The sequence below is a fragment of the Sceloporus undulatus genome, chromosome 1 (genome assembly GCF_019175285.1).
Source record: "Sceloporus undulatus isolate JIND9_A2432 ecotype Alabama chromosome 1, SceUnd_v1.1, whole genome shotgun sequence".
Taxonomy (NCBI): Eukaryota; Metazoa; Chordata; class Lepidosauria; order Squamata; family Phrynosomatidae; genus Sceloporus; species Sceloporus undulatus.
This window is the reverse complement of record NC_056522.1, coordinates 217869448-217883799: the sequence shown is the minus strand read 5'-3', so window position 1 is coordinate 217883799 and position 14352 is coordinate 217869448. Positions and strand designations below refer to the sequence as shown.

General features: G+C 39.3%; 1 protein-coding gene across 6 annotated transcripts in view; it reads right to left on the bottom strand.

The window, feature by feature from the left end:
• Positions 1 to 2541: 2541 nt before the first annotated feature.
• The window catches only part of ACVR1C (activin A receptor type 1C), an 83678-nt gene continuing 71867 nt past the window's right edge, over positions 2542 to 14352 (bottom strand). For all 6 annotated transcript variants that reach the window (XM_042463308.1, XM_042463350.1, XM_042463298.1 and 3 more), the window contains 4 exons: positions 10645 to 10801; positions 8550 to 8674; positions 5814 to 5944; positions 2542 to 2925 (listed from right to left, as the gene is read on the bottom strand). In XM_042463308.1, the coding sequence (XP_042319242.1) occupies positions 2800 to 2925; positions 5814 to 5944; positions 8550 to 8674; positions 10645 to 10801 (539 nt within the window). In that variant the 3' untranslated portion in view covers positions 2542 to 2799. The remainder of the gene's footprint in view (positions 2926 to 5813; positions 5945 to 8549; positions 8675 to 10644; positions 10802 to 14352) is intronic.

The window sequence follows — 14352 nt, the reverse complement described above, 5'->3', positions numbered from 1 at the left end:
ATCTGTTGAACTGCAAGTGCCATCAGCCCTAGCCAGCATAAGCAGTGATGAGGAAAGCTGACAGATGCAGTCCATCCATACTTGGAGTGCAACATGACTCCCACTGTTACACTAGAAGCCTGAGTTTCTTTTTAAAAATGATTTTAAAATATTATACTCCCATATATGTATTTTCACCTTACACCCCCTTGTTCTTTCTCCAATCCCTTTCATTATGGACTGATGCAACCCTGTGTAAAAGAGCATTCCTTTTTAGCTTTCCTTAGCCACGTAACAACATTATGTTTTGGCCTCATTCTAAGTTTTGGCACCACAAAAGACAAAATCCAAGCTTAACAGAACAACACTAGTAACTAGGTTACATTTTGGAATACTTAAAGGCTAGAGGTCTAAATACAAAAAGCATGTAACAATGAAATTTCCAATGTTTTGCACTTGAAGGTTTAAATACATTGCTACCTTGAAGGCAACAAGTAATAAAATAAAAAGTTTCACTTCACAGTTTTCATGTTCCATCGAATGTCTCTTATTTGGTTAATAAAAAGTTAAACAAAAACAAAGTATATGAATTATATGAACAAATGAACCATATGCATATGACACCAACTATTCTACAAATATCTATGTGAAATGCTTCAATGCCTTGATTAATTTGGTCTTTGTTTTGAAGGTATAAGCTGCCTTGTATTCCAGGTCAGACTATTGGTTCATTTCATCTAGTACTGCCTGTTTGAATGGTTCCCTCTAGAGTCTTAGGCAGAAGTTTTTCACATCACCTTCCATCTGATCTTTTTCTTCAGACATGCCAGGAATATGTGCTTGACTTGATACAAATTTTCTTTGGTCATATAATGCTTCTTATATATATCCTAGTTAATACAGATACAGGTAGTGCATTTTGATTTCTACCAGCAGGAGTGTCTGCCCTCCCTTGGCAACAACCTATGAATGAGGGAGAATTGTAATGCATTTGGGGTGGGGATATGTCACTCCTCCAAAACCCTCCAGCAGGCCAGGAAGAATATGGAAAGTTAAGCATGTCACTCTGGCTGAACACTTATTTTCAAAATCCTGTGGTTCTCTTGCAAGGCATACCTCTGATCTGTACATGTGATGACATGAGGATGCAACCATCACAAATTACCAGAGCCCCATAGCGAGTATAGAAACTCCCAGATTCTAGTAGTTGTAGTAAAAAAAAAAAAAAAGTAATAAAAAGTAAGGTCTCTTAATATGACATCAAGGACAGTCCTGATTAATCTGTTGTCCCACCTTTTCCAGCTGTTTTTAAACTATAGTTTTTTGTGGGGTTTTCAGGCTATGTGGCTGTGTTCTAAAAGAATTTAACCCTGATGTTTTGCCTGCATCCATGGCTGGCATCTCTGAAGATGCCAGCTACAGAAGCGGGCAAAATGTCAAAAATAAATTCTTCTAGAACACGGCCACATAGCCTGAAAAACCACCACCAACAACAACAAAAATTATGGGTGCCAGCTGTTAAAAATCTTTGACTTCACATTGTTTTCAAACTGTCCTAGTACCTCTGTCCTCCTCCCACTTCCCTTTTTTGTTCTCTCCTTACATCAGTTGCTGCAAACTGAGTTAAAGTGGAAAAGTAGTTTGCATTCAATTGACTCAACAGGGGAAAGGAAGAGAAAGAGCAGAATCTTGCCCTTCTTTAAGCAGGCAAAAGCAAACTGCTACAGCCTCTCCTAGCTTGTGTGTGCTTTTTTCATCATGGCCACACTTTGATGTTGTTTGGCCACATATCTCCTGGTTTTCAGCTGTGCACTTCTGGTGAGTATGGCATGGGCAGAAATAGGGTTGCCATATTCCAATCTCTCACATCCAGGCATCTAAATTGCATATTATGCAAATTATTACAATTATACATATTATTAATTTGCATCCTGATCATGCAAATTCAACACATTAATCATTGTACTTTTTCTACCATTATGTTTCATCCTCAGCAGAGAAGGAGGCTTCCAAGCAGCCCCAGAATAAAGAGACACCCTTTACTCTCTCAAGGCTGTTTGGAGATCAAAGTTCCTCAATGCTGCCTAGACCTAGGCTCAAGCCAGTGACACAATCACCACACAACACAAGGGCATCTCTGCTTGCCTTCTTTCTTTCCCTTCCCACCTTCTGGACCTGTTGGGGAAATGGGGGAGGGAATGGAAGAATAAGGTGGCAATGCTACCCATGTATAGTACCAACAGAAGCCTGCAGTCATCTTACATGGTTTCCTGTTTAATCACCACTGCCACATTTTAACCTACCCATCAACCTGCAATGAAGAAGAAATCTGGGATTTAATGGTTCAGCTGGCCCAGCCACCCAGGATAATCCAGGATTTCCCAGATTTTCTAGGACAAATGGCACAAGAGGCATCTGCCATGGTAAAACAGCCCACCATGTCTGGTTCTTACATGAGTCCTACAGTTTTCTGTAGCTTGTGCTGGCAATCATTGGAGCAGGAAACACCAGGTCAGCACTGTGGAGCACATTTTAAAAAATCATTTCTCATTTACCAGTCAAGCTGGTCACCTACAATCCCACCCCAAAAGTGTGTGGGGGTGGGTGGGTGGAGGAAACACTTGAAAATCTGAACCCTTCTGCCACCAAAGAAAAAAACTTGAATGAATTGGAACCACTAAAGAAGCTACTTTCCTGTATCCTGGGATTTGGTCTCTTAAATACTGTATTTAGTATCATGTGAGGTAGAGCAAAATCAAAAAAGAGGCAGAAACATGAACATGATTTTCTTCCTTCTCCTTTTCTGCAGGGTGTGTAGACTTAAGTTTTGGAATCTTCTCGCACACAGAGCTGAGAAATAGTCTTCTTGATGCGAAGTGCTGTCAGTCGAGCTGCCCCACTGGTATACCAGCACTCACGCATGATGCGACCCATTATTCTGAGTGCCTAAAGAAAATGCCAAAGAGAGTGCAAAAAACACCATCACAATCATTAATGTTTCAGGACAGTATAAAAATTTCTGACAGGCAAGAAACCATTTTGAAATGCTAATAATAATAATAATAACAACAACAACAACAACAACAATAATATGCTTAAACACTTTTTTTTATATTTTAAGCAATTTCTTCATTCTTTAATCATTGAACTTTGGCTTGGATGCTGAATTCCTTTCTGCTTATTAAAGGATCCCTCCCCCCACACACCCAAAAAATTCTTAGCAGATCATTGTACCTGCCAGAGATCTGCTCTTCAGGGTTGGGAGACCCTTGAGAACAGTGATGGCAAACCTTTTAGAGACCAAGTGCCCAAACTCTAAGGCATTCCAGCACCAGGTGTTACCCGATGCCGGGGGGGGGCAGGAATTCTGAGTGGACAGGACTTTGGGGGGCCGGAGGGACCTTGAAACAGTAGTACAGTACATGCTCTGGTAACCTCTCGTTTGGATTTCTGCAATGCGTTCTACATGGGGCAACCCTTGTACCATACCCAGAAGCTGCAATTGGTGCAGAACATGGCAGCAAGACTGGTCACTGATACATCCAGGACCAGCCATATTACACCGGTCTTAAAAGACCTACATTGGCTGCCTATTCGCTTCCGGGCGCAATACAAGGTTATAACCTATAAAGCCCTAAATGGCTTGGGCCCAGGGTACTTAGAGGACCGCCTCTCTCCGTACAATCCGCCCCGCACACTCAGATCAACAGGGCAGCATTTATTAAGAGTTCCAGAGGCCAGATTAGTTAACACCTCTAGAAGGGCCTTTTCCATCTCGGCCCCCACCCTCTGGAACTCGCTGCCCACTGAACTCCGCTCAGCTACCTCCCTGGCCCAATTTAAGAAGGGGTTGAAAACACTTTTTTTTGAGCAGGCCTACCCCTGACTCCTCCCCCTGAATGCCTTCCCCCCCTTTTTTTGCCAGCTGCACTGATGACCCGGCATGAGTTTTAAGTTAATTGTATTGTTGTTGTTGTTTCCTGTCCTGTTACTTTATGTATATGTAATTTGTATTGCTGTAAACTGCCCTGATGTTTTCGAAGGGCAGTATATAAATAAAGCTTTTATTATTATTTATTATTATTATATGGGACTTCCATCTTCTGGGGGCAGGTCTTCCACCTTCGGGGAAGGGACTTCCCCAGATGCAGCTTCCCCACTGCTGCTGCTTACCAGTGGGAAAGGGAGGAAAGGATGAAGGGAGCTGAGATGATGTACTTCTGTGAGGAACGGATGGGATAGGAGGGTGCACATTATCTGTGAGCGCACTCCCATCTTGTTCCCCTCTGAGCTGAGACAAGCAGTTCGTCATCATTGTTGTAACCCGCCCAGATTCCTTGTGGTTGGGCGGGCTATAAATAAATTATTATTATTATCATCATCATCATCATCATCATCATCATCATCATCATCATCATCATCTTTCTTGTCTCCCTGCTTCTTCCCTCTCCACACTGATAATAAGCAGCAGGATCTGCCAGGTGTCGTGGGGAGGTTTTGGATGGGGCACAGATGACCAGAGATCATCCCCCCTGCAAAAAAGGCATATCTGGGGGTGGATATGGAAGTGCATGGGCAGAGCATTACTGTCCACCCATATAATTTAGGCCAAAGTTTGATTGAAGCCAATGCTTTCATCCATATTTTCAGATATCTGGTGGGAGTTCCTCTTCACTGATGGGCTCACTTAGGGAAGACGCTTGTTAAAGTATGTCTTTGCTGAATGGATTTTTCCTATTCAGTAAAAGGCACACTTTGATGACCGTCTCCCTTCAGGAAGAGAATATGAGTGCTAAAACTTCATGTGGATCAGCACAGAGAAAGCTGCTATTCTCCTGATCGGTTTCACCTTTTTACCCCTCATGCAATAAAATCTTGTATAATTATAGCACTATGATTGCTCTTTAACTGCCATGGTTTCATCTTATGGAATCCTGAGAGTTGTAGTTTAGGAAGGGATATTTATACTTTTCAGCCAGAGAGCTCCATTGCTTCCCTAAACTACAGGATGCATCCATGGCAAAAGTGGAATCACAGTGCTATAAATGGGTAGTGTGGAAGGGCCCTTGGCAATCATGACATCTGCATCTGCACTGCAGAAATAATGCCATTTGGCACTGCTTTAATTGTCAAGGCTCACTGCTATGGAAGCCTAAGATTTGCAATTTGCTGTGGCATCAGAGCTTTCTGACAGAGAAAGCTAAGCATCTCACAAAACTACAAATCCCAGGATTCCATAGCATTGAGCCTTGACAGTTAAAGCAGTGTCAAACTGCATTATTTCTACAGTGCCGATGAAGCCTCAATAACAAAGACAGAGCATTTTCTGCACCTCTATCTGGCATTATGTTTATTTGTTTATTGGACTTGCCTTGCTCTCCAAGATGGAGTTCAAGGTGGCTCGCATTAAATAAGATAGAAGTAACCACCTATGAGTCTAAGAGAAATCTATGAAATTCATGAGGTCAGCACAAGCCAACAGGAAACCTAAAGGCACATACACATATACAATTATAGTACAAAATAAAACCAGTTATTAATAGAGAATTAGATCAAGCCATATATAAAACAACTGAAAACATCTTACTAAAAAAGTATGCTCCCTGTTGCTAACCAGTCCAGCAATTTGAAAAAGAAAAAAAAGAACTTAATTTTGCCTAATTTTGTACCACACTGATCCTTTCACTTCAATAGAAATGAATACGTTAACAAATAAAGAAAAATACTCTTTACTGATATGTTGGTATATTTTGGTTTGATTTAAATGTGTAGTTTTCAGATTTTCTATACAGTGAAATCTGCAATGAAAAGATGAAGAAAGGAAAAAAAGGTACCTCACAGCTTTGCCACTGATTTGGGATATTTGGTCTAAGTTTTTGTTCACAAACCACCTTTCGCATATCATCGATTGAAGGATCAGAAGGCACAACATCATAATAAGGTAACTGGTACTCTTCTACAATTCCTATAAGAAGAATGTAGTACAAGTACAATATTATTATGACCATTTCAAACTGTAGGGGGGGGGAAGTTGGAAAAGATATATAGATGTAGCAAGGAATCCTGATCAATCACTAGCCTGTGAGAACATCACTGTAAATGTCTTTTGTGCCAGTGTTTTCATGTTTCAAAATATTAGCTGAGCTCCTACATCACCAGACACAGCTATGATAATGGAGCTACTGTACTCCTGGCAATACCACTCCTATGAAACTGTATTTTCAGCCTGGCAGTGCTCCCAACCAAAGGATTTTTGAAGCACTGCAGATTGAGGTGCTGGAAAACGACATTTACAACACTCTCCTGGTTACGGGGCATGTTGAGATTGGTAGCTGAAGAGAGTCCTTGTGCTTCTGTTGTGGCTGCTTGTCTCCACACAGTCCACAACTGGGAATGCGTGGCTGCAGTCTTCTCCCAGTGCCCTTGTCTGCAATGCCTCAGAAACCTTTCAGTTGGGATGCTATCTGGCTTAAGAGGTAGATGCGGGGCATGTTTGTAATGACCATATCAATGAATCCCAAAAGTTATGAGAGCATAGGTCTACCTTATGTTCTTGTAAAGATTCAACAAGATATCAACCACAGATTTTAACCCAACCATTTAATTTGACATCCAAAACATATAATGAATAAAGCAGCTTTTTGTGGAGTTTTCAGGCTATGTGGGCATGTTCTAGAAGAGTTTGTTCCTGACGTTTCAGCAGCATCTGTGGCTGGCATCTTCAGAGAATGCATTCAGCATTCTCTGAAGATGACAGAAACAGATGCTGGCAAAACGTCAGGAATAAACTCTTCTAGAACAAGGCCACATAGCCCGAAAAACCCACAAAAAACCATGGATGCCAGCCATGAAAGCCTTCGACTTCACAGTAAAGCAGCATCCTTAAAAAATACATGTTTTTTTTATTTTGGAAGTTTGTTCCAGATATAAAAAGTCAAAATTCTTACATCTGTATTAAAAAATGTTGAGCCTCCCTTATCCAAAATGCTTAGGACTAGATAATTTTTGGATTTCAGAGTTTTTTGAAATTTGGAATATTTGCATATACATCATGAGAAATCCTGGAGATAGGACCCAAGTCTAAACTTGAAATTCATGGATGCACCTTATACAAACAGCCTGAAGATAATTTTACACAGAGTATTTTTTAAAATAATGTTGTTCATGATATAAAGTTTGCGTACAGAAAGCAAAGGTGTCACTATCTCAGCCACCCATGTGGACAATTTTGGATTTTGAAATATTTTGGATTTCAGAATTCTGGAAAAGGGAGACTCAACCTGTATTATCATTCAAAATCTTACTTTTTAAAATCTTAACTTTAATCTTAATTTTAAAATCTAAGGCTGTAGCATGAAAAAATTCCTGGAACTGATTGGTCTCCCCCCCCCCCCCAGCTAGTGATCCTGCCTCTAAAACCTGGAAAGCCAATAGTGTACACAGTATTTGAAAAAGGGGTGGGTTTTTTGGTGGGGGGACTATAGCTCCCAGAATTTGAGGAACTGTAGTCTATAGAGATAGTGAGAGATATAAAGTTTTCTGAGCTCTTTACAGACCAGACTTGTGCACTGGTTGTAACTGCTCCTGTCACCTCTATGGGTAGGCAAAGATCCAGCACTTAGGCTAAGGTCTCATAGAACCAAGCAAGAGGTTTATTTCTGAGCCAATGTTAACTCTACAAGGTATCATATATACAGTATTATCTTGAACTAGTGCTGATCTTAAGAAGCAGATGAATCTCCTAGCTATGTTTTAGCAAAAGAAACAATTTTGTTTTAATTACACTGACAATGAAGTTGTTGTATTTGGTAAGCTATCTTTAATTTAAACCGATTGGTAAACCAATTTAGCAGGTTAAATAAATTAGATGTCTTGGTGGTTTTGTTCACAGCCAACTCCTCTTGGAATTTAGTTGTCTTCTTTTTGGAGGAAAAAATCTACTTATACATTTTCAGATAAACAAGTAAGTTCAATACATTCTGAAACACATTTCTTTTGCTATCCAGGCAGCTTGGTGTTGTGGTTTTAGTGTTACACTACAACTCTGGCAATTAGGGTCCAAATCCCTGCTCAGCCATGGAAACCCACTGGATGACCTTGGACAGGTCACATTCTCTCAGCCTGAGAGGACGGCAATGACAAATGCCCTTTGAACAAATTTTGCCAATAAAACCCCATGACAGGCCTTCCATAAGTCGAAAATAACATGAAGGCACAGAACACATTCTTTCATTAGATGCAGAATGAATTTAAAATGCAGTGATGGATGAATGTTCAGTCAAATTTATTGTAGTTTTAATGGAAGAGACAGAGAGCCAACATGGTGTAGTGTTTTGAGTGTTGGACTACAACTCTGAAGATCAGAGTTTGATTCCCAGCTCAGCTATGAAACCCACTGGATGATCTTGGGCAACTCACATGCTCTCAGCCTCAGAGAAGGCAAAGTCAAAAACCTTTCTGAACAAACTCTGTCAAGAAAACCCCAAGATAACCTTGGGCCATGATACGTTAGGAACAACTTGAAGGCACACAACAACAATAACAACAACAACAACAGAGACAGATTATACCTCCAACTGAACATCTTCGGGATATCTCCCAGTACACTAGCCCAAGAGAGTAGATATCCGCCCGCTTGAAAGATTCAAAGATATTCATGTTCATTGTGTCATCGAGTATTTCTGGAGCCATGTACCTTCCAAATACAGGAAAAATTAAATTTAGGGATTTACCAGAGCAGGAACAATCACAGCTAACAAAGATTAAAATGAAGGAATGACAATTTTTAAAAAAATGACTGTAAATGTGTTATGTATTCACTTGTATTGCTTTATGAACTTGAATTTCCTGGGAGAAAGGAGTCAAGACACAGTTCAAATGTCTTGCCAAAAACCTCCTGGACACTGGACTTCAGCTCTTTATATGTAATTAATGTGTACAGACTGAATAGACACAAATTAAGGAAACAGGCTCTCAGTCTGGTCAGAACAGACTGTTCTTTCATAGGCAGGCACAGCTTGTTCATTCTCCACTAATTATTATCCACATTGCACAGTTACCATAGTTTGATAACAGTTTAACTATTATGGCTCCATCCAATGGAATCCTGCATTAAAGCTCTCTGGCAGGTAATTCCATGTACCTCACCAAACCAAAGCTTCCAAGATTCCATAAGACTGAGCCATGGAAATTAAAGTGGTATCAAAGTGTTATAACTGTGTGGCATGTATACACCCTGTATCACAAAGGATTCATTAAGATCAATTAGCTTTAAAGCAAAGGTAAGGATGCATTTGTACCAAATGGTAAGGGGGCAGAGGGAATCACATATGACATTAATCCACAGTTTGGATTTTCATGTTTGTTTGTTTTTTGGTTTTTGTAGGATGTGAGTTTTATGCCCTTACTACCAGATTATGAGAAGGATAAAGATTTATGTCATAAATTTTATACTGTTTTTAGGTAATTTTAATTTTTTTGAAAATTTTTATTGTAAAGTTTATAAATGGTTTCCCTTGTGAGCTGCCCTGGGTCCCTTTCTGGGAAAAAGGCAGCATAGAAATGAAAATAAATAATATTTATATAATACATACACACACACACACACACACACACGAAAATAAATAAATAAAGAATACCGCTTCCTTTCTACAACAGCTTGACTGGTACAGACGCTGTTTCTGGGCACAGTTAAAAGTGCTGGTGATGATCTATAAAGACCTATTATGCCCCCTCTTCCATCTCTTGATTTTTCTTTTCCTCCCTCACTTTTCCTTCCTTTTTCTGGGAGGGCAGATGATGGCCCCCACTCTAGAATTGTTGCTACAGGCACCACTCAGGTAAGGGGCCAAATTATATTTTAAGATTGCTCATTTCTAGGTTTTTAACTATACACTACTGTATTTATTTTAGTCTTGATGCCACATGGAGTTCTGGTTTTAGGGGAAAGGCAGGATAGCAGTGATTATGAATATGACAGAGAGGGGTGATCATATTCAAGATTATGACAAGAAGGAAGGGGTTACGGTAATGTTTTAAACTTCATTCTACACTTCCAATGAAAATGATATCCATGAAGCTGCAGTTTGTCTCAAAAGCAAAGCACAAATTTCAGTTTCCCTCCAGAGACTTTGGAGGAAGGCGCATTGGTACATGAGTGCAGGGGAAAGGGTAAACCCCAAGTACACTCAATCCTGATTGCTCCATTGTCTACTGACTATTTTAAAAGAGAGAAAGAAAGAATGAAATGTTAACATGAAACAGCAAAGAAAATGTTTAACGTAGTGTCTTGTCTCATACTGAGGCACCCAACCATCCGGGAACATAACAATAGACTTTGAGTAATACAAAAGCAACATCTGAAGGATCACATGTAACAGTCATTGGGATCTTGATTCTCATACATTTATTTTCTAGTGACATTTTCCTGCCTATGGAGATGTTCAGACTTGTACTATATGATGATGGCAGAAAGCCAAATCAGAGTGAGCGCAATAGGACTCTGAAACATTTTCACCATCTTTCATAAGAGTCATGAACTATCTCTGATGGAGGGAGGGAGAGATTTAGTTAAACACAACTTTCGTTTTTAGATCAAACATGTTAGACACAAAAATTTAAAAGGGAAAATATTACTCTGCTGGACTGAGAAACATACTGCTTTACCTCTTGGTCCCCACTCTTGGATTCTGAGGTATATCTATTGTGTTTAACACAGAATCATGCTTCACAGCCAGACCCAGGTCAGCAATGGCACAGGTTTCATTCCTTTTGACTAAAATGTTTTTAGATTTCAGATCTCTGTGTGAAATTGCTGGCTTGCCTGCAAAATATAAAATATGTTAAGTTCAAAATGTCTTCCAGTGTGTTAATCTATTTAGCAAAAATATTGTGTGTGAGTGTAGGGGAAGGGAGTTAGGGAAAGAAAACACCAGAAATTTCAAAAACACCTTTTCACAGTACTTCCTCAGCTATCTTGATTTAACATACAACTTTATTTCCTTCAACTTTCTTCTCCAGCTTAATCGATACCAATATATAAAGCATCTTCAAATGTGACCATGTGCCATGTCTATATTTATTTTTCCATTTTCTACTGGTGCAGCAAATTCTTGTAAGCACATAGCTTCTGGATGTATTTTGCAATTCATGCACATCCTTTGGTGAAACTAAAACCAAAGTGCATACAACTTTAAAAAAATGTCTCTCATTAGTTTTTTTAAAAACATTATTTTATACCTTTTAAGAGAACCTTATGCTTATAAAATGATGCACAATGATGCAGTGAACAGAATATTCAATGTTAGATTCCCAAGATTCAAATTGCATTCAGCCACGATTCTTATTTACAGTGTCATTCTATGAATATCTACTCTGGAGTAATTCCTATTGAATACAATGGGATTTATGCCCCAATAAATGTGTATAGAAAAAGTGAGTACTTGCTGGTGTAAAGAGGTCCCCCAGCACCACAGTGTGCTCCCCATCCTAGGATATATTTTTTTAAAATCCCATTCAAAACACTCCAATTTTGTTATGTTTCCAAGTAGTCTTAGACAGAGGAGGCCCTTTATTTATGCAGGAAATGAACTGGAATTTAACTTCCATTTTAGTTACTTGTTAATTAAAGGTCTAAACCAACCCAGAGGAGGGCAAAGAATCCTCCTCTTTAGGGATGGTATTATGAATGCCAAAAAATGGACAATGATGAGAAGCAATGTTGCGCGACCATGGGGATTGCACTCCACCATCACCACCTTGGTCTGTCAGATTGCAGCCTCACTGATCCTGGGCCAGCTTACTGTCAACAAAATCTACCTTAAATGGTGTCCATGATAGCAAAATAAGGACAATCCCACATATACTGCCTTGGCTCAATGAAATTGCAACCTTCTTCCTCCACAAGCAAGAGTCATCACTTCTTTAACCAGCTTCAAAACGGAGTTGAAAACCATCCTATTCAGAGAAGCCTTCCCAGGCATCGCATAATTGTCGCTTACTATCTGATGTTCTGTTGTTGGCTGTTTATCGATCCATTTCCTGTATTGCTATGTTCTGTATATGTATTATCCTACTTGTGAGTATGTATTTTCCCTGGATAATGATTAACCTTCCATTTTGAAGCCAAGCCCTCCCTTCAGTCCATCAGCCTTGGTCCAGGCCTCGGAGGTTGAGAGGAACTGCTGGACCTCTTACCCTTTCCCGCCACCACTCCCTTCTCCTTCTGAGTCATGTCTTTTTAGATTGTAAGCCTGAGGGCAGGGAACCGTCTAACTAAAAAGATTGCATGTACAGCGCTGTGTAAATTTACAGCGCTTCAAAATAAAGGTTAATAATAATAATAATAATAATAATAATAATAATAATAATAATAATAGGGGCATCATAAAGCTGCACCACCATAGCTATGTTGCCTCTTGGAGGGCACAAAAAGGAGCTGCTTTTTGTGGCTCCTTTTTGCACTTTCCAGAGGCTGGATTGGGATGTGGCATGAGAACACTCTGTATAGCTCCAAAGTTACTATTAGTTACTAAGAAGTGCTTACAGTTTTCCAGGCAGTGTACAAAGTGTAAAACAACAACACAATCCCTGTCCATAGTTTTACATTCTATTAAATGAAACACAGAAGAGGAAAAAATTATAGACATGAACCAAAAAGCCAGGTGAATTTAGGCACAAATTCCTTATGCAGTTCCAGATACATTAACTCCTGGGGTGGTAAGCACAGGAAATACCACTTGATCCCAGCCAAGACAATGGAGTGCTTTCCCCCAAATCTCTCTGTGATGCTGTTCAGTGATGTAATATAGCCAGAGCGCACAGAATCGCTGGTAACCACCAGTCACTGTTATGTTGCCACTATTCCATAACTTCATTGTCCCTCCAAGTTTAGCTATATTCTTCATAGCAGCTGAAGTAGTGAGAAGTGGGGAAGATCTTCCAAGAACATGACATTGTTATGAACTATGCCTTTTGTAATCAAAAGTAGTGACGAATAGGCAATAAAGATCTCTTTTTCCAAAAGTCATACTCATGAAAACTCCTAGAAGAATTTTTTTTCTGATCTGGATCAGCACAGCTTGCCTTAATTTTTGGATTTGCTAAACCCAATGGAAACTGGTCCCAGCTTCATTAAGAAATGAATGAAATTAATTAAATATTGTGTAAACTAGGGACCATATGATAAACATATGTTGGGTAATACAGCATGTCAAACAATTTGGCATTTGAAAAGAAAATCAGCCTGTGCTGATTATAGCATCATTTGAATGTACAGTTGGCCCTTCTTATACACAGATTTTTTATACGCAGATTCAAGCATACATTCAAAATGTTCAAAAAAAGTATAAATTTCAAATATCAAACCTTGTCTTTCCATTTTTTTATAAGGGACACCATTTTGCTATGTCATTAAATTTAATGGGACTTGAGCATCCACGAATTTTGTTATACATGGGGGATTTTGGAACCAAACCCCATCGTATAACAAGGGTCCACTGTAAATCATAAAAGCCTATGGATCACTTTTAAAGAAATGGGTATGCCACAACATTCAAATGTCCTGATACATAACGTGCACTCAGGACAAAAGGCTACTGTTAGGGCAGAATATGGAGAAATGGAATGGTTTCCGATTGGCAAATGAGTCAGACAGGACTGCATTTTATCACTTTATCTGTTTAACTTGTATGATGAACGTATTGTACATAAAGAAGGATTAGATATGGAAGAAAGAGGAGTGAAAATTGGAGGAAGGAACATTAATAATCAAGAGATGCAGATGACACCATATTACAAACTGAAAACTACAAAGACTTGGGATGATTATGAAAAAAGTCAAGACAGAAAGTACACAGGCAAGTTTAAAACTGAAACAAAAATAATGACCACAGCTAATATGCAGAATTTCAAAGTAGATTATAATGACATTGAAATAGTTCAAGATATTCCAAACTTTGGCTCAATAATTAATTAGAGGAGAGACTGAAGTCAAGAAATCAGAAGAGAACTTGAACTTGCAAGGCAACTGTGAAGGAACCTGACAAGATCCTGAAGTGAAAAAATATATCATTGAATACTAAAGTCAGGATGGTTTTTGGTATAGTATTCCCAATTTCTATGTTTGGCTGTGAAAGCTGGACAATGAGGAAAGTTGATAGGAAGATCAACCCATTTGAAATCAGGTACAGGAGAAGAGTTCTTATGGATATTGTGGACTGCTAAGAAGACAAATACAGTGGGCTCTTGGTAGCCGGTGAGGGTTGGTTCCAGGACCCCCCATGGATACCAAAATCCATGGATGCTCAAGTCCCATTGTAAAAAAGGCATAGTTAAATGGTGTCCCTTACAAAAAATGTCAGAATGAATATATGC